Source organism: Oncorhynchus clarkii, chromosome 26, assembly GCF_045791955.1.
Source record: "Oncorhynchus clarkii lewisi isolate Uvic-CL-2024 chromosome 26, UVic_Ocla_1.0, whole genome shotgun sequence".
NCBI lineage: Eukaryota > Metazoa > Chordata > Actinopteri > Salmoniformes > Salmonidae > Oncorhynchus > Oncorhynchus clarkii.
Window position 1 is genome coordinate 19,827,183 of NC_092172.1, and position 20,449 is coordinate 19,847,631.

The 20,449-nt window shown below is 45.6% G+C and overlaps 1 protein-coding gene across 2 annotated transcripts in view; it reads left to right on the forward strand.

The window, feature by feature from the left end:
• The window catches only part of LOC139384879 (RNA-binding Raly-like protein), a 78,060-nt gene that overhangs the window by 21,623 nt on the left and 35,988 nt on the right, over positions 1-20,449 (forward strand). For both annotated transcript variants that reach the window (XM_071129778.1, XM_071129779.1), the window contains exon 2: positions 5,218-5,293. In XM_071129778.1, the coding sequence (XP_070985879.1) occupies positions 5,218-5,293 (76 nt within the window). The remainder of the gene's footprint in view (positions 1-5,217; positions 5,294-20,449) is intronic.

The window sequence follows — 20,449 nt, forward strand, 5'->3', positions numbered from 1 at the left end:
GGTGGACAAACAAAAACCCACAAATTCTGACAAACTACAATCATTGATTATGCAAGAATGGGCTGCCATCAGTCAGGATGTGTTCCAGAAGTTAATTGACAGGATGCCAGGGCGGATTGCAGAGGTCTTGAAAAAGAATGGTCAACACTGCAAATATTGACTCTTTGCATCAACTTCATGTAATTGTCAATAAAAGCCTTTGACACTTATGAAATGCTTGTAATTATACTTCAGTATTCCATAGTAACATCTGACAAAAATATCTGAAGACACTGAAGCAGCAAACTTTGTGAAAATTAATATTTGTGTCATTCTCAAAACCTTTGGCCACGACTGTACTGTATGACAGTCATAGACCGTTTCTTCAACATGAAAGAGAGGAGGATGGCATCGGCGTTTCTCTACAAGTAGGGTGAGTCAACATGTTTCTCTACTTGCACGGATGCTCATGCACACAAACACACATGCACAGAAATCAGAACCATGGACAGCCACATCATATTTAGCTTATGTTGATTGGACAAAATTATTTTTGGTATCTTTTTGTTGTCACTGTATTAGGCTAAGCATACTGTAGGTGATTTGATGATGTTGAAATGTTGAAGTTGAAATGGTGCTGGAATAGGGGAGGCAGCTTCTGTTTTCCTTGCGGCTTGCAGTAACTCTCTGTGGTTCTAAATCAATAGTTATTTAGTGGTCCGAAAATGTGGGAAATATGAACTTGCTTGACCATGCTGTACATCATGTAACTGTCTGTTACTGTACATGTAATATGCTTTGTGGACTTCACTGGACAGAGGTTGCTCTCCGGTTTTGTGAAAAAAAACAAAGGTGTGGTTGAATTTATTCTGCCTCTGTGTCTTCTTATTGTCTCGGCCTTTAGGCCTACATATCACAGTCGCAAGGCATATGAATTAACAGGTTATGGGGGGGCGTGGCTTCCCTAGTTATTTTACCCAGGCACCGCTACTGTTTGTAAATCAGGTGATAAATGAGGTGAAAAGCTGACTGGAGTGCCACTTTAAAACATGGTTTTGTTTGTTTGGGCTAATAGCTACGGCTTCTATCTGAGCACATGGCACGTGGTAATTGTCTGCAATTCACACCTCCCGTGTAGATGCCGATTATTAGCACAACACTCCCCCAAACATTTATTTGTTCAATTTGAATTTGAAGCCTTTTCCACTTCAGTCGGCAGTGTCCTTTTTTTGTGGACAACTGTAACACTTCTGTTTAACCCAGCGTGAACTGGCAGGAATTCATCATTTGTTGATGCAATTTACCGACTTGGCAGCAGAACGCGCCCAGATAGTGCTCCCACTGATTGGCAGCTCCTGATGAGTGACAGTTGGTCTCGCTCGGAGGGAGGCGCATGCAGTGTGGTCTGCTGTATATGGCTCAGGAGTGGGGAAGACTTTTGCTACATTTACACAGGTATCTCAATTCAGACCCCCCCCCCCAATTGCTCTCTGGACTAATCAGATCAGTTCTGAAAAAGATCTGATATGAGAAGATCTGATGTGATTGGTCAAAAGACCAACCCCCAAAAATATCAGAACTGGGCTGCCTGTGTAAGCACAGCCTTTTTGGTATTTTTGAGATGGCTGAGGAGTGGGTAAGATGGTTTGGTTGTCTGTAGATTGCTCAGGGGTGGGGAATATGGTTTGGTAATCTGTTAATGGTTCAGGAGCTGGGAATATAATAATATATGCCATTTTAGCAGACCCTTTTATCCAAAGCGACTAACAGTTATGCGTGTATTCACCCAGTTCAGAGCCTGTCTCATCACCCCAGTTCAGAGCCTGTCTCATCCCCCAGCTCAGAGCCTGTCTCATCCCCCAGCTCAGAGCCTGTCTCATTCCCCCAGCTCAGAGCCTGTCTCATTCCCCCAGTTCAGAGCCTGTCTCATCCCCCAGCTCAGAGCCTGTCTCATTCCCCCAGCTCAGAGCCTGTCTCATTCCCCCAGCTCAGAGCCTGTCTCATTCACCCAGCTCAGAGCCTGTCTCATCCCCCCAGCTCAGAGCCTGTCTCATTCACCCAGCTCAGAGCCTGTCTCATCCCCCCAGCTCAGAGCCTGTCTCATTCCCCCAGCTCAGAGCCTGTCTCATCCCCCCAGCTCAGAGCCTGTCTCATTCCCCCAGCTCAGAGCCTGTCTCATCCCCCCAGCTCAGAGCCTGTCTCATTCCCCCAGCTCAGAGCCTGTCTCATCCCCCCAGCTCAGAGCCTGTCTCATTCCCCCAGCTCAGAGCCTGTCTCATCCCCCCAGCTCAGAGCCTGTCTCATCACCCCAGCTCAGAGCCTGTCTCATCCCCCCAGCTCAAAGCCTGTCTCATTCCCCCAGCTGAGAGCCTGTCTCATTCACCCAGCTCAGAGCCTGTCTCATTCACCCAGCTCAGAGCCTGTCTCATCCCCCCAGCTCAGAGCCTGTCTCATTCACCCAGCTCAGAGCCTGTCTCATCCCCCCAGCTCAGAGCCTGTCTCATCCCCCCAGCTCAAAGCCTGTCTCATCCCCCCAGCTGAGAGCCTGTCTCATTCACCCAGCTCAGAGCCTGTCTCATTCACCCAGCTCAGAGCCTGTCTCATCCCCCAGCTCAGAGCCTGTCTCATCCCCCCAGCTGAGAGCCTGTCTCATTCACCCAGCTCAGAGCCTGTCTCATTCACCCAGCTCAGAGCCTGTCTCATCCCCCCAGCTGAGAGCCTGTCTCATTCACCCAGCTCAGAGCCTGTCTCATTCACCCAGCTCAGAGCCTGTCTCATTCACCCAGCTCAGAGCCTGTCTCATCCCCCCCATCTCAGAGACATGAAGATCTTCTCCTCTTCTTCCCCATTTAGACTATTCTAGGTTTAACTATACAGAACCATGTGGCTTGGGAGCAGTCTTGCCCACTCAAAATGAGAACATTGAAATGATCAAAAACTATACAGGAGTTTTCTGTAGTGCAGAGTTATGGCGAGATGAGACACTGAGAGTTGCAAGATGTGAAATTGAATGAAAATGTAGCAACATACTGCTGGTTATTTGAACTTATACAACCAGGTTCATGAGAGTGATAGGTTTCCTCTAGGCTCCATGTTGGTCTACTGTACTTCAAACCACCCACTCACCACTGGTCAGGTTGCTTACGAGTCGAAAAGTATCTCAAACAGCCAAACAATAGAACACATCAACAGCAAAGTCAAAATTGTTGGTACACTAATCATGTTCTGTCCCCTGCAGACATTGAAAGCTTTGTAGTTGTATTTTTTAGCGTTGAGAGGCATCCTGCTTTGTGTTCCAATGGAGAAGGCAGTAGGGAAATCGAATTGCCATCCCTCTCTCCTGAGGCTGGTCCCCTGTAGAGCAGGTTGCGTGGGCTCTGTCTGTCTGTCTGTCTGTCTGTCTGTCTGTCTGTCTGTCTGTCTGTCTGTCTGTCTGTCTGTCTGTCTGTCTGTCTGCCTGCCTGTCTGTCTGTCTGTCTGCCTGTCTGTCTGTCTGTCTGTCTGTCTGTCTGTCTGTCTGTCTGCCTGTCTGACTGTCTGTCTGTAAAGGCTTTATCATGTAATCGATTAGCTCAGTAAACAAAACATGAAGTACACTATTCCCCCAGCCTTGTTGTAGTCACTACTGAAGCCTGTGGGGTTAATGTTATAGTGATGCATCTCAATGCTACTAATGGCTTATTCTGACTTCGTTTTGATAGGGTATAGCTGTGGGCTTGGGGGGTGGTTTCAAATGCTCTTCTAAATGTCTCTTCAGAAGACATGAAATAGTTAGAAATGTCGTTCACCAAGGCATATTCCTACCAGCAGTGCGTATACTTTACTTGTTTGTGCATACTGTATCTGTCTGTAGGTGGTTGTTGACCAATGTGTGCCACTGGATGTGGACAGGAGGCAGTGGACAGCGGGGTGCGTTGTCAAAATTCTGCAGACTGAGAGCCCATACATTTCCCTGTGACAGACGGAGGGCAATTAGGCAACACAGCTCCGTTTATCAGACATGCTGTCACTGTGGGAGGCGAGGCCGGCCCTGGGCCTGAGCTCCAGAGTACTGCCACTTTGCCAGCCTGACCCACCCTGCCAACCCCACCAGGGAGAGCCCGGCTTGGTCAGGATATAAAAAGGGGAGGGCAAACCTACACAAATGCACACACACACACACACACACACACACACACACACACACACACACACACACACACACACACACACACACACACACACACACACACACACACACACACACACACACACACACACACACACCATATGTTTCACTATCCTTGTGGGGACCTAAAATGTATTTTCATTTAAAATCCTAACCCTAAACCTTACCCCAAACCTAACCCTAACTACTAACCATAAACCTAACCCCTAACCATGATTCTAACCCTAATTGTAATCCTAACCCTAAATCTAAAATAGCCTTTGTCCTCATGGGGACCTGGGAATTTTCCTTATTTTACCATCCTTGTGGGTACTTTTGGGGTTTTCCAGTACCCACAATGATAATAATACAAGCCCACCACAACCACAAAGATGCACACTCCCCCATCACATCTCTCTCTCTGCAGCCGGCTCAGTCACGCTTTAGTCCCCTCTCCCATCTGTCCATATTAGAATGGCCTCTCTTCTCTTCCCTCTTCTCTGAACCACCATCCCCTCTCACACGCCATAGAGGGAGAGCTGCTCTGGCATGTGCAATAATCAAGATGGCTCCTGTATAATTGAGCCACAGGGATGGTGTGTTTGTGTGAGTGTGTATTTGTTTGTTTGTGTGTGTGTTTGTGTGTGTGTGTGTGTGTGTGTGTGTGTGTGTGTGTGTGTGTGTGTATGTGCGTGTGTGTGTGCGTGTGTGTGTGTGTGTGCGTGCGTGCGCAAATATGTGTGCAAGTCGGAATGACCAGTGCCATGTGTCTCAACGCCAGTGAGCTAATGTGCTGTGACAAGAGTCTCTTGATGTACAGACATGTTTGTTTCTGATGCTAAGTTGGTGCCAACAGAGACACAGTTAGTGTCAGTGTGTAGATAGACGGCATGGGTGCCAGTCTGTTTCTGCCAACCACTGTCGTTTTCATGCCACATGAAGACAACAACAAAGTCAATTGCTAGAGTAAAAACAGAGAAGATATGGTTGGTTAAAGCAGAAACAGCCTGGTATTCGTAGTGCTGGAGCGAGTTATGCCATACTGTGCCATGCCTTTTCACACCTGACTATGATTGTGTTGTTCTTTACAGACATTAGCATGAGTGGTGAGCTGAAGTCCAGCCGTTCCAGGACCAGCAGCAAGAGACCCAGCAGCAATCCATACGGGTGAGTCTCATATCAGTTTATACACTTTCACATCACTTTAGACTGCCAACCTGCATGTCACACACACACACACTCTTCTCTCTGTTATGTGTGCCCTACAGCAGCACCCCTGTTGCCGTGGTAAATATCCCAGCTGGTGATTGGTTGTGGGTAAAGCATTAAGGTTGCTGCTGGGTGTGTTTGCCCCTGTTGAAAAATGGGGATAAACCAGAGAAACACACACACACACACACACACACACACACACACACACACACACACACACATACACACACACACATATTTGCCAATGCAATATCTGTTTTCCTATATAATCATTTATACCACTCGTTTCTGATTGGCTTGAAGGATATTTTAGAGCGTGCATTATTTCCCTATAAGGCACGGTATATTTGCACGGTAGAATTAAATGGCTTTAGTTCATTCTTACATGTTCTATGTTTGAAAGCAAAAGTCGCTTTGAAAACATTATTGGCATTGTTGATTTCGATTTTCCTAATAGCAAGCTAGGACTGATGGTTTAGTTGTAGCAGAATTTGGGGTGAGCTGTTGTAACTTCTCAAGGAACATTTTCTGTTTTGAACTGTGATGTTATGCCTTGCGTAGACTCCTGTTATGTCGACACCCTAACACAAGGCCATTGTGTTCTGGAACTGTTGCTCTTAGAAAAGATCTGTTGCGTAAACAGTATGATTGTATTATGACCTCCTATTAAGAGACATGTAGCCATTTATTCTTTAAGTTGTTCCCTGTGGAATCAGAGATAGATCTCCCATGCAGCTGCTTGATTGAAGATGTTTCTATTATACAATTAAATAGACTCTACCTTAATCTTTGGATCAAATTTTCCACAAAAGTTTAGTTAGATAAACTAGCAAGTCTGTTTGTTTGGTTAACAAGGCAACTACTGTAGCTATCTAGTAAACTTGCTACCTACTGCAGTGGAGATTGAACACATTTCTACCTGCAAATGAACACATTTTTAGCAGCAAATGTGTTAAACTATAGTCATGTAATAAAAAGGATAATCAAAGAGGGGCTACGCGTTCTCTGGAAAAGCATGCAACTCTGTGGAAGGTCAGTTCCACTCCGCTAACATGTTGTGGAGCACACCTTCCACGTCATTCACTATTTTCCATAGAACGCATAGCCCCTCATTGGTTATCCCTTACATACTGTATGTTCTATCTGGGCTGTCTTAGTCAATGTTTTAATCAATCTGTTGATAAAGTGCATGCATGTGATTGGATCTGATTATGGTTAACTGTTAGCCATTGGATTGGCAGCGCTGCAGCTACACTAGAGTTACTGTGCTGAGATAGCTGGAGGAATATATGTCATATCAGGACAGCAATAGTATACAGTCATGGTCAAATACTGTATATTGCCACCCTTCACAATAGAGTGAAATGAAGCAGGATGTTCTGTTTTCTCTTTTTAAAACTGTGTGGATACTATGGTGATGCCAGTATTCCCTGTCCATCCCAGGGAGCTCCAGGGATCCCCCCAAGGATGGAAATCACCCTGGTGTATCGTTTGTGGTTATAGCAGGAATGTTCCGCCCACACCCTGCCCTTCAGGTGCCTTTAATCTGCATCACACCTCCCTCTTTCTGCTCTCTACCACACCCTCTCTGTCTGACCAGCCCTGTCCCCTAACCCCTAACACTAGATTCAAGTCCACATCCCAGTTCAACCCTAGCCTCAACCACAACTCTAACCGTAACCGTAGCTTCTTGTCCAACTCCCCGTGCAACCTTAACCCTCAACCAAAACCCTAACCCTAGCTTCATGTCCACATCCTGGATTCAACCCTAACCATATCCTCAATCACAACCCTAACCCTCAACCCGCTGTCCTCTCATACCAAAGGAGCCCCTTTTCTTCCCATGCCCACCCCCTCCCACACTACCCCAGTCCCCTCCCCCCTGCACATGTCACCCTCACCTCTCTCCAACAGAGTGGTCTCCATTGATTTGGACAAGACATGTAACACACCTGAGATAACAGACATAGACATGGCTTTGAACACAGCAAAGGCACACTTCAGTGATGGAATGTAGAAGAGAGTAAGATAGCAGAGAGACACCTGACATTCAGGCAGGCAGCATTCCCACCATGACACAGCTCATACATGTAGTCCAGTGTGACACTTCAAATATAATGGACATCAAACACCTAGCAACACACCTGGTCACACACATCACATCATATTATAGCCTCTCTCTTCTCTCTCTCTCTCTCTCTCTCTCTCTCTCTCTCTCTCTCTCTCTCGCCATCTCTCTCTTTTAATTAAATTCAAGGGCTGTATTGGCAAAGCAATGGCTCTCTGTCTCGCTCTCTCTTGCTCTCCCTCGCTCTCTCTCATCTGTCTCACTGAAGACAGTGCTCTTGAATGACCCTGACAGTGGATGGGTTTTGTCATCGTTTGTTTCCTCCAGGACTGCAGGCGGTGACAGGGGCTATGTGGCTCTGCGTGGCCCAGCTGTGGGATGAGGGATGGGGGCACAGTTTCACACTGTTTGAGGCAGAGATACAGCTGCCATTGCCCGTTCGCACCAGTGCACTGCTACAAAAGCTCACTGTACTGTTTGTCCTGTACACAGAGACTCAGGTGCTATGAAAGGCCAACAGTCTCTCTCTCTACACACATACGCTTGCACACACACACACACACACACACACACACACACACACACACACACACACACACACACACACACACACACACACACACACACACACACACACACACACACACACACACACACACACACACACACACACACACACACACACACACACACACATGCACACACATTCCCATGGCACACAGAGCTGGAAGTTTGAGGCAGCGCAGGGAGCATGTAAGCAGTAAATTATCGTATGAGCAAACAGCTCTTCTCTCTAATTGTGCTTTTATGGAACAGCAGATGATTTAGTTAGTGAGTTTATAAAGGTTGAGGAAAGTGGGGAGTATAATAAGACATCTCTGTAGTTCAGAGCCCTGAATCACTAGGATGAAACAACTGCCCAGGGGAGTGAAGACTAACTACACTCCAAATGCGTCCTTGTTTTTTGCATAGAGCCACAAATGTTGCTTATTACCTCTCCCTACTGGAAATTCACAAAATGAACATTTTCCATTTGCAATTCTAACATGTTCCCTGGCATGTAACATGACTTGATAACTTATTTCCAATACATTTGTAACGTCTTTAGGAACCACAAATGCTCCAAACTATAGCTTCTCATGTGTTTGTGAAAGCAAAGACATGTAGAATCAGTTTGTATTACAATCACATTTGTTATTGTGTAATTATTGTATATGCTATACGTTTTAACATGGACATTTACAGTAATAATTCCCTGCCTTTTCATCTGAGCCCATAGGGAGTCACTGCAACTCTAAACCCTCAACACTCATCAGCACTGTTCTGTGGCCATGTAAGCATTCACTTGTAAATATGAAGGTCCAGCTTGGACCCTGGAATTACACCGGCTATTACTGTCTGCTCCATTTTCCCTCAGTGGGGAGAATGAGATGAGGCAGGAGAGAAGGGTCTGATTGAACACAGGGCAGCATCTGGTCCTATATATTTTCACTCTGCTCTCCCTCTATGCGTTCCATTCCTCTACTGTGGCATCATCTGTGTTCATTACTGGGGGAGCTGGCCTTTGGATGGGGGGGGGGTAATAATAGATCAGACCCATCTTTCACAGGCTCGGGAAGGGGGTCAGGGGGGTGGGCGCAAGGAGGGCATAGGGGCAGCTGCTGGGGACGATGGCCCACTAAAATACTACACCGCCCTATTAGACTGGCTTGTTAGGGCCAGAGCTCTCTGGGAGGGCAGGGAGTGGGCATGGGGTAGGAAGGTGCCATGGGGGATTAGCGAGTGTGTTATTTGGGGATGAGGGTGGCCACTCTTGGCAAAAAAGGGAAGTAGAGGGGGCAGAGGAGGGTAGGCATGTGGTGGGTATAATATAATATAATATCTAGTGTGATATTAGGGAGGTGAGGGTGGTCACTCCCGGGATGAGAGAGAATAAAACCTTTAGTATAATGAGGTGTCACATAGCGCTGGGTCCTGTTACTGTTCAGCCCAGGCCTGGTGTCCAGGTTACAGTCTGATTAATAGAGTGGTGACAGGCTCTTATAGAGGCACCCAGGTGTGGAGGCTCCATTTCCCTGCAGGGACTCTGGCTGCATGGGCAACCCAGCCAAGGGCACACGCACTGGGCTACGGCTCATGACATCAGCCCCATTCCCTGGTGGTCCACAAGCCAGGGGTGTAAGGTTAATCTCTGGGATTTGTTGTCTCACTTCTCTCCCTGTGTTTGTCTAGATTATGTATGGTCCTGACTGCTAACAGGGTCAGGTCAATAGGTAAATGAGGGCTCTCTGAGATCAGACAAGTGAACCATATCAGGTGGCCCAAACATTGTACACTACACTGCTCGGACACTCGTCTTCCTCCTCCTCTGTTCCATAGATGCAGCCTTCCTGCTGTAATGTTCCACATCCTTAGACTGAGGGTAAAGGTCAGTGTTGTCTACAGTAACAGTCCCAGTCAGTTTTGTGGGTTCCAGAGGTGGTATGGAGATAAGGTCGGATAGAGGGTCTAGTTAGAGATAAGGTCAGGGTCTAGTTAGAGATAAGGTCAGGGTCTAGATAGAGATAAGGTCAGGGTCTAGTTAGAGATAAGGTCAGGGTCTAGATAGAGATAAGGTCAGGGTCTAGTTAGAGATAAGGTCAGGGTCTAGTTAGATATAAGGTCAGGGTCTAGTTAGAGATAAGGTCAGGGTCTAGATAGAGATAAGGTCAGGGTCTAGTTAGAAATAAGGTCAGGGTCTAGATAGAGATAAGGTCAGGATCTAGTTAGAGATAAGGTCAGGGTCAAGTTAGAGATAAGGTCAGGGTTTAGTTAGAGATAAGGTCAGGGTCTAGTTAGAGATAAGGTCAGGGTCTAGTTAGAGATAAGGTCAGGGTCTAGTTAGAGATAAGGTCAGGGTAAAGTTAGAGATAAGGTCAGGGTCTAGTTAGAGACAAGGTCAGGGTCTAGTTAGAGATAAGGTCAGGGTCTAGTTAGAGATAAGGTCAGGGTAAAGTTAGAGATAAGGTCCGGGTCTAGATAGAGATAAGGTCAGGGTCTAGTTAGAGATAAGGTCAGGGTCTAGTTAGAGATAAGGTCAGGGTCTAATTAGAGATAAGGTCAGGGTCTAGTTAGAGATAAGGTCAGGGTCTAATTAGAGATAAGGTCAGGGTCTAGATAGAGATAAGGTCAGGGTCTAGATAGAGATAAGGTCAGGGTTTAGTTAGAGATAAGGTCAGGGTCTAGTTAGAGATAAGGTCAGGGTCTAGTTAGAGATAAGGTCAGGGTCTAGTTAGAGATAAGGTCAGGGTAAAGTTAGAGATAAGGTCAGGGTCTAGTTAGAGACAAGGTCAGGGTCTAGTTAGAGATAAGGTCAGGGTCTAGTTAGAGATAAGATCCGGGTCTAGATAGAGATAAGGTCAGGGTCTAGTTAGAGATAAGGTCAGGGTCTAGTTAGAGATAAGGTCAGGGTCTAATTAGAGATAAGGTCAGGGTCTAGTTAGAGATAAGGTCAGGGTCTAATTAGAGATAAGGTCAGGGTCTAGATAGAGATAAGGTCAGGGTCTAGATAGAGATAAGGTCAGGGTCTAGTTAGAGATAAGGTCAGGGTCTAGTTAGAGATAAGGTCAGGGTCTAGATAGAGATAAGGTCAGGATGTAGATAGAGATAAGGTCAGGGTCTAGATAGAGATAAGGTCAGGGTCTAGTTAGAGATAACGTCAGGGTCTAGTTAGAGATACGGTCAGGGTCTAGTTAGAGATAAGGTCAGGGTCTAGTTAGAGATAAGGTCAGGGTCTAGATAGAGATAAGGTCAGGGTCTAGATAGAGATAAGGTCAGGATGTAGATAGAGATACGGTCAGGGTCTAGATAGAGATAAGGTCAGGGTCTAGTTAGAGATAAGGTCAGGGTCTAGTTAGAGATAAGGTCAGGGTCTAGTTAGAGATACGGTCAGGGTCTAGTTAGAGATAAGGTCAGGGTCTAGTTAGAGATAAGCTCAGGGTCTAGATAGAGATAAGGTCAGGGTCTAGTTAGAGATAAGGTCAGGGTCTAGTTAGAGATAAGGTCAGGGTCTAGTTAGAGATAAGGTCAGGGTCTAGTTAGAGATAAGGTCAGGGTCTAGTTAGAGATACGGTCAGGGTCTAGTTAGAGATAAGGTCAGGGTCTAGTTAGAGATAAGGTCAGGGTCTAATTAGAGATAAGGTCAGGGTCTAGTTAGAGATAAGGTCAGGGTCTAATTAGAGATAAGGTCAGGGTCTAGATAGAGATAAGGTCAGGGTCTAGATAGAGATAAGGTCAGGGTCTAGTTAGAGATAAGGTCAGGGTCTAGTTAGAGATAAGGTCAGGGTCTAGATAGAGATAAGGTCAGGATGTAGATAGAGATAAGGTCAGGGTCTAGATAGAGATAAGGTCAGGGTCTAGTTAGAGATAAGGTCAGGGTCTAGTTAGAGATAAGGTCAGGGTCTAGATAGAGATAAGGTCAGGATGTAGATAGAGATACGGTCAGGGTCTAGTTAGAGATAAGGTCCGGGTCTAGATAGAGATAAGGTCAGGGTCTAGTTAGAGATAAGGTCAGGGTCTAGTTAGAGATAAGGTCAGGGTCTAATTAGAGATAAGGTCAGGGTCTAGTTAGAGATAAGGTCAGGGTCTAATTAGAGATAAGGTCAGGGTCTAGATAGAGATAAGGTCAGGGTCTAGATAGAGATAAGGTCAGGGTCTAGTTAGAGATAAGGTCAGGGTCTAGTTAGAGATAAGGTCAGGGTCTAGATAGAGATAAGGTCAGGGTCTAGTTAGAGATAACGTCAGGGTCTAGTTAGAGATACGGTCAGGGTCTAGTTAGAGATAAGGTCAGGGTCTAGTTAGAGATAAGGTCAGGGTCTAGATAGAGATAAGGTCAGGGTCTAGATAGAGATAAGGTCAGGATGTAGATAGAGATACGGTCAGGGTCTAGATAGAGATAAGGTCAGGGTCTAGTTAGAGATAAGGTCAGGGTCTAGTTAGAGATAAGGTCAGGGTCTAGTTAGAGATACGGTCAGGGTCTAGTTAGAGATAAGGTCAGGGTCAAGTTAGAGATAAGATCAGGGTCTAGATAGAGATAAGGTCAGGGTCTAGTTAGAGATAAGGTCAGGGTCTAGTTAGAGATAAGGTCAGGGTCTAGTTAGAGATAAGGTCAGGGTCTAGTTAGAGATAAGGTCAGGGTCTAGTTAGAGATACGGTCAGGGTCTAGTTAGAGATAAGGTCAGGGTCTAGTTAGAGATAAGGTCAGGGTCTAATTAGAGATAAGGTCAGGGTCTAGTTAGAGATAAGGTCAGGGTCTAATTAGAGATAAGGTCAGGGTCTAGATAGAGATAAGGTCAGGGTCTAGATAGAGATAAGGTCAGGGTCTAGTTAGAGATAAGGTCAGGGTCTAGTTAGAGATAAGGTCAGGGTCTAGATAGAGATAAGGTCAGGATGTAGATAGAGATAAGGTCAGGGTCTAGATAGAGATAAGGTCAGGGTCTAGTTAGAGATAAGGTCAGGGTCTAGTTAGAGATACGGTCAGGGTCTAGTTAGAGATAAGGTCAGGGTCTAGTTAGAGATAAGGTCAGGGTCTAGTTAGAGATAAGGTCAGGGTCTAGATAGAGATAAGGTCAGGATGTAGATAGAGATACGGTCAGGGTCTAGATAGAGATAAGGTCAGGGTCTAGTTAGAGATAAGGTCAGGGTCTAGTTAGAGATAAGGTCAGGATGTAGATAGAGATACGGTCAGGGTCTAGATAGAGATAAGGTCAGGGTCTAGATAGAGATAAGGTCAGGGTCTAGTTAGAGATACGGTCAGGGTCTAGTTAGAGATAAGGTCAGGGTCTAGTTAGAGATAAGGTCAGGATCTAGTTAGAGATAAGGTCAGGGTCTAGTTAGAGATAAGGTCAGGGTCTAGTTAGAAATAAGGTCAGGGTCTAGTTAGAGATAAGGTCAGGGTCTAGATAGAGATAAGGTCAGGATCTAGTTAGAGATAAGGTCAGGGTCAAGTTAGAGATAAGGTCAGGGTTTAGTTAGAGATAAGGTCAGGGTCTAGTTAGAGACAAGGTCAGGGTCTAGTTAGAGATAAGGTCAGGGTCTAGTTAGAGATAAGGTCAGGGTCTAGTTAGAGATAAGGTCAGGGTCTAGTTAGAGATAAGGTCAGGGTCTAGTTAGAGATAAGGTCAGGGTCTAATTAGAGATAAGGTCAGGGTCTAGTTAGAGATAAGGTCAGGGTCTAATTAGAGATAAGGTCAGGGTCTAGATAGAGATAAGGTCAGGGTCTAGATAGAGATAAGGTCAGGGTCTAGTTAGAGATAAGGTCAGGGTCTAGTTAGAGATAAGGTCAGGGTCTAGATAGATATAAGGTCAGGATGTAGATAGAGATAAGGTCAGGGTCTAGATAGAGATAAGGTCAGGGTCTAGTTAGAGATAAGGTCAGGGTCTAGTTAGAGATACGGTCAGGGTCTAGTTAGAGATAAGGTCAGGGTCTAGTTAGAGATAAGGTCAGGGTCTAGTTAGAGATAAAGTCAGGGTCTAGATAGAGATAAGGTCAGGATGTAGATAGAGATACGGTCAGGGTCTAGATAGAGATAAGGTCAGGGTCTAGTTAGAGATAAGGTCAGGGTCTAGTTAGAGATAAGGTCAGGATGTAGATAGAGATACGGTCAGGGTCTAGATAGAGATAAGGTCAGGGTCTAGATAGAGATAAGGTCAGGGTCTAGTTAGAGATACGGTCAGGGTCTAGTTAGAGATAAGGTCAGGGTCTAGTTAGAGATAAGGTCAGGATCTAGTTAGAGATAAGGTCAGGGTCTAGTTAGAGATAAGGTCAGGGTCTAGTTAGAAATAAGGTCAGGGTCTAGATAGAGATAAGGTCAGGATCTAGTTAGAGATAAGGTCAGGGTCTAGATAGAGATAAGGTCAGGGTTTAGTTAGAGATAAGGTCAGGGTCTAGTTAGAGATAAGGTCAGGGTCTAGTTAGAGATAAGGTCAGGGTCTAGTTAGAGATAAGGTCAGGGTAAAGTTAGAGATAAGGTCAAGGTCTAGTTAGAGACAAGGTCAGGGTCTAGTTAGAGATAAGGTCAGGGTCTAGTTAGAGATAAGGTCCGGGTCTAGATAGAGATAAGGTCAGGGTCTAGTTAGAGATAAGGTCAGGGTCTAGTTAGAGATAAGGTCAGGGTCTAATTAGAGATAAGGTCAGGGTCTAGTTAGAGATAAGGTCAGGGTCTAATTAGAGATAAGGTCAGGGTCTAGATAGAGATAAGGTCAGGGTCTAGATAGAGATAAGGTCAGGGTCTAGTTAGAGATAAGGTCAGGGTCTAGTTAGAGATAAGGTCAGGGTCTAGATAGAGATAAGGTCAGGATGTAGATAGAGATAAGGTCAGGGTCTAGATAGAGATAAGGTCAGGGTCTAGTTAGAGATAACGTCAGGGTCTAGTTAGAGATACGGTCAGGGTCTAGTTAGAGATAAGGTCAGGGTCTAGTTAGAGATAAGGTCAGGGTCTAGTTAGAGATAAGGTCAGGGTCTAGATAGAGATAAGGTCAGGATGTAGATAGAGATACGGTCAGGGTCTAGATAGAGATAAGGTCAGGGTCTAGTTAGAGATAAGGTCAGGGTCTAGTTAGAGATAAGGTCAGGATGTAGATAGAGATACGGTCAGGGTCTAGATAGAGATAAGGTCAGGGTCTAGATAGAGATAAGGTCAGGGTCTAGTTAGAGATAAGGTCAGGGTCTAGTTAGAGATAAGGTCAGGATCTAGTTAGAGATAAGGTCAGGGTCTAGTTAGAGATAAGGTCAGGGTCTAGTTAGAAATAAGGTCAGGGTCTAGATAGAGATAAGGTCAGGATCTAGTTAGAGATAAGGTCAGGGTCAAGTTAGAGAAAAGGTCAGGGTTTAGTTAGAGATAAGGTCAGGGTCTAGTTAGAGATAAGGTCAGGGTCTAGTTAGAGATAAGGTCAGGGTCTAGTTAGAGATAAGGTCAGGGTAAAGTTAGAGATAAGGTCAGGGTCTAGTTAGAGACAAGGTCAGGGTCTAGTTAGAGATAAGGTCAGGGTCTAGTTAGAGATAAGGTCCGGGTCTAGATAGAGATAAGGTCAGGGTCTAGATAGAGATACGGTCAGGGTCAAGTTAGAGATAAGGTCAGGGTCTAGATAGAGATACGGTCAGGGTCAAGTTAGAGATAAGGTCAGGGTCTAGATAGAGATAAAATCAGGGTCTAGTTAGAGATAAGGTCAGGGTCTAGTTAGAGATAAGGTCAGGGTCTAGTTAGAAATAAGGTCAGAGTCTAGATAGAGATAAGGTCAGGATCTAGTTAGAGATAAGGTCAGGGTCTAGTTAGAGATAAGGTCAGGGTCTAGATAGAGATAAGGTAAGGGTCAAGTTAGAGATAAGGTTAGGGTCTAGTTAGAGATAAGGTCAGGGTCTAGTTAGAGATAAGGTCAGGGTCTAGTTAGAGATAAGGTCACGGTCTAGTTAGAGATAAGGTCAGGGTAAAGTTAGAGATAAGGTCAGGGTCTAGTTAGAGATAAGGTCAGGGTCTGGATAGAGATAAGGTCAGGGTCTAGTTAGAGATAGAGGAAGGAGGTTTCCATATGGTGTCCTGGGCCTGATGACTTAAGATAAGTTCAGAATGCAGTTGGGGTGACAGGCTAGGAGGTTGGCTGACCATGGTCACTTGGCTGGAGAGAATGGAACTGGCCTAAGCTCTGTGTGTGTGTTTCCTTGTGCGTGTGTTTGTGAGGCCAGGGGGGTATCCATTCGTATTCTCTGTTGTCTGTGTGTGTGTACATTACCAAGCCAGATTAGTTATCTGTGGTGGCCTGAGGCTTATCATTCCACATGAGCTGGCCCTGAGCTAATGGAGTCATTCCTACCCCTACTGCTCCTCAGTCTGCCTGACACACATACACACCCCGGAAGAGGGAGAGGAGAGAGAGAGAGAGAGAGAGAGAGAGAGAGAGAGAGAGAGAGCGAGAGAGAGAGAGAGAAAAGAGCAATGTAGGAAATGGGGAGAGTGATAGAGGATGAGAAAAAGATAGATCAGAAGGGAGGGAGAGAGGGATGAGGAGAAAGGGGGGAGTGTAACGGGAGGTAAAGAAAGCAAGTAAGGGAGAGGGAGAGAGAGAGGTGTGTGCCGTTTGCCCCCTGGCGTGAACAATCCATCTCAAATTGATCTCCCAGCTCGGCCCAGCAGGGCATTCCGAATCAATCTCAAATTGATCTCTGTGCCAGAGGTCTGGAAAACTGTCAGCGGAGCTTATCAGAAATATAGTGGTGCTGGGAGGATCTGACAGAGAAACTTATCACACTGCACAATGGGAAATGGGCTCTGAAGCCCCAGGGCGGCAAGGGGACCCAACCAGCTCCCTGCTACACACACACACACTACACTGCATGCACACACACACACACTTAAGTCAACGCGAGCGCACACACACATGATACACGTTGCTAAATGTTTCTCCATACATACAGATGTATATCTTGGCCCCAAATACAAACACAAACACACACCCAAAAACGCACACACCCAGGCGAAACAGACACAGAATCTCTCTCACGCACACTCCCTTTCCAACTCCACAAACCAACAGGCACATACACAACCCTGTCATCTGTACCCAACCAAAGATTACTTCCTGACAAGTTAGCAGGAGTGCTACATATGGATTTATGATGAGTCAGACAGGTGTGATTTGAGACCTGCGGGCCTTAGTGTTGCTCTGTGAGAGGCCCGGGGTGCTTCTATGGTAGTATAACATGGAATATCAAGGGAAGGCATTGCACATAAAAGCCTGAAGATGAATACGTTCATACATCTCTCATTCATCGTTATGTCAAGGACAAGAAAAGGAGAGAAATGACACAGTCTAACCTTCCTGGGTTATAACAGGAGACTACTTCTGCTCCTGTTTGAACACTGTGGCAACAGCACCAGAGGAGGCTGGAGGAGCTAGAGGAGGAGCTAGAGCTTGTTTTGTCTTTGTTGTCAGATGTGCTTAGGTCACCAGAGTGGAGCTGACATGCTTTTTAAGAGTGCATGATCAGAAACGATAACACACTGAAAATAATGTCCAGTTCAATCCAGTGAGGGAGAGAGTGATGGAGGAATTGAGTAAAAGGGCAATAGAGGGAGGGAGAGAGTGAGACAGAGGGAGTTTGAGTGTGTCAGCGTTTGAGCTGCCTGTCCTGTAAAAGCTCCCAGTCAGCACTGTGGGGTAATGGGGGTGAATGTATGTGTGTGTGTTGTTGTGTGGTGCCAGTGACCCCATCAGAGATGCAGAGGACTACAGTACTGACACCAGGGAAAAATCTAACCCTACAGGCAGGCAGGCACACACACACACACACACATGTCTGGTAATTGTGTGTGCATCTGGTAATTAATTCTGCAGGAAAATTAGGTTTGACCCCAGGTGATCTTTGGCCACCACAAAGGACACACACACACACACACACACGCACTCTGTCTTCTCAAAGTCCCCCCCCCCCCCCGCTCTCCTGCTTCACACTCCATTTATTCCCACTTACAGACCTGAGGTGCCTACCAATGAACACATAGATGTCCTTCAGATAACACACACACTATGCACACTATCTGTATACCACTTGTACCCCCCGCAAAACCCCAAACACACACTCACACACTCATATTTCTTCACAGTACATTTCCATATACAAAGGAAGAGCTGCAGTAGGGGTGGGCCATATCTGTGCCTTTAGTTCTGCTGCATTAGCCCTGAGACACTGTGCAGCTCTCTGTTAATGGCTGTTATTTGTAATCTGGCTCTGATAGCAGCAGGTCTCCTTGCTCCTCTGTATTCACAGCAGCTCTGTCTTTAAACCCACCCACCCCTTCTATCTGTTGCTTTTTAGTCAGACTTCTCAGTGAAGGTGTTTTAGGACGTTTTGGCATTCAGTGGGTTTCTCTTAGCTCTAGGACTGCTTTTTCTCTTAGTTCTAGGACAGGCTTGTGGTGTGTGGTGTATGTGTGTGTGTGTGTGTGTGTGTGTGTGTGTGTGTGTGTGTGTGTGTGTGTGTGTGTGTGTGTGTGTGTGTGTGTGTGTGTGTGTGTGTGTGTGTGTGTGTGTGTGTGTGTGTGTGTGTGTGTGTGTGTGTGTGTGTGTGTGTGTGTGCGTGTGTGTTCTGTGCTGTGCTGTGCGAAAGTGTATGTGTATAAGACAGACAGACAGACAGACAGACAGACAGACAGACAGACAGACAGACAGACAGACAGACAGACAGACAGACAGACAGACAGACAGACAGATGCAGCTTAAGCCCCACCCTAACAACGAATTGGCGTGGGCACTAGAACAGTCTGCTGCACCCAGCATCAACCTACTTGAATTTGAAATCAAATGTCTGCTGTTTGCTGATGATCTGGTGCTTCTGTCTCCAACCAAGGAGGGCCTACAACAGCACCTAGATCTTCTGCACAGATTCTGTCAGACCTGGGCCCTGACAGTAAATCTCAGTAAGACCAAAATAATGGTGTTCCAAAAAAGGTTTAGTTCCCAGGACCACATACAAATTCCATCTAGACACCATTGCCCTAGAACACACAAACATCCGCGCCACAGGTAACTTCCACAAAGCTGTGAACAACCTGAGAGACAAGGCAAAAGGGCCTCCTATGCCCTCAAAGGAACATAGAATTCGACATAACAATTAGGATCTGGAAAAAAATACTTGAATCAGTTATAGAACCCAGTGCCCTTTATGGTTGTGAAATCTGTGGTCCGCTCACCAGAATTCTGCAAAAATATCCTCTGTGTACAGCGTAAAACACCAAATAATGCATGCAGAGCAGAATTAGGCCGATACCCGCTAATTATCAAAATCCAGAAAAGAGACGTTAAATTCTTGACACATTGGAAAGAATTTGCAAAAAAACAGAGCAAACTAAAATGCTATTTGGCAGAATACCTGACCACTGTGACTGACCCTAAACAGAGAGTACAAAGTGGCAGAATACCTGACCACTGTGACTGACCCTAAAAAGAGAGTACACAGTGGCAGAATACCTGACCACTGTGACTGACCCTAAAAAGAGAGTACACAGTGGCAGAATACCTGACCACTGTGACTGACCCTAAAAAGAGAGTACACAGTGGCAGAATACCTGACCACTGTGACTGACCCTAAACAGAGAGTACACAGTGGCAGAATACCTGACCACTGTGACTGACCCTAAAAAGAGAGTACACAGTGGCAGAATACCTGACCACTGTGTCTGACCCTAAACAGAGAGTACACAGTGGCAGAATACCTGACCACTGTGACTGACCCAAAATTAAGGAAACCTTTGACTATGTACAGACTCAGTGAGCATAACCTTGCTACTGAGAAAGGCCGCCAAAGGCAGACCTGGCTCTCAAGAGAAGACAGGTTATGTGCTCACTGCCCACAAAATGAGGTGAAATCTGAGCTGCACTTCCTAACCTCCTGTCAAATCTATGACCATATTAGAGACACATATTTCCCTCAGATTACACAGACCCACAAAGACTTTGAAAACAAATAAAGCCTTGATAAACTCCCATATCTATTAGGTGAAATACCACAGAGTGCCGTCACAGCAGTATGATTTGTGACCTGTTGCCACAAGAAAAGAGCAACCAGTGAAGAACAAAGGTCATTGTAAATACAGCCTGTATTTATGCTTATTTATTTTCCTTTTTGTACTTGAACTATTTGCACATCATTCCAACACTGTATATAGACATAGCATGTCATTATTCTTTTGGAACTGTGTAATGTTTACTGTGCATTTTTTATTGTTTATTTCACTTTTGTTTATTATGTATTTCACTAGCTTAGGAAATGTAAACATATGTTTCCCAGGCCAATAAAGCCCCTGAAACTAAATTAGAGAGAGAGAGAGAGAGAGAGAGAGAGAGAGAGTGTCAGTAAGTTTTGGGGAGCTCTTGGCCCAGGTGGATGTCTCCTCCTGTGAGGATCTCAGACTGCAGTGTGGGGTCGACTCAGCAAATGTCACACCTGTCAATCACAGCTAAACCCCTGACAGCTCTCCTGAGGTTGCTCTGATTGACAGCTTATTATTTGC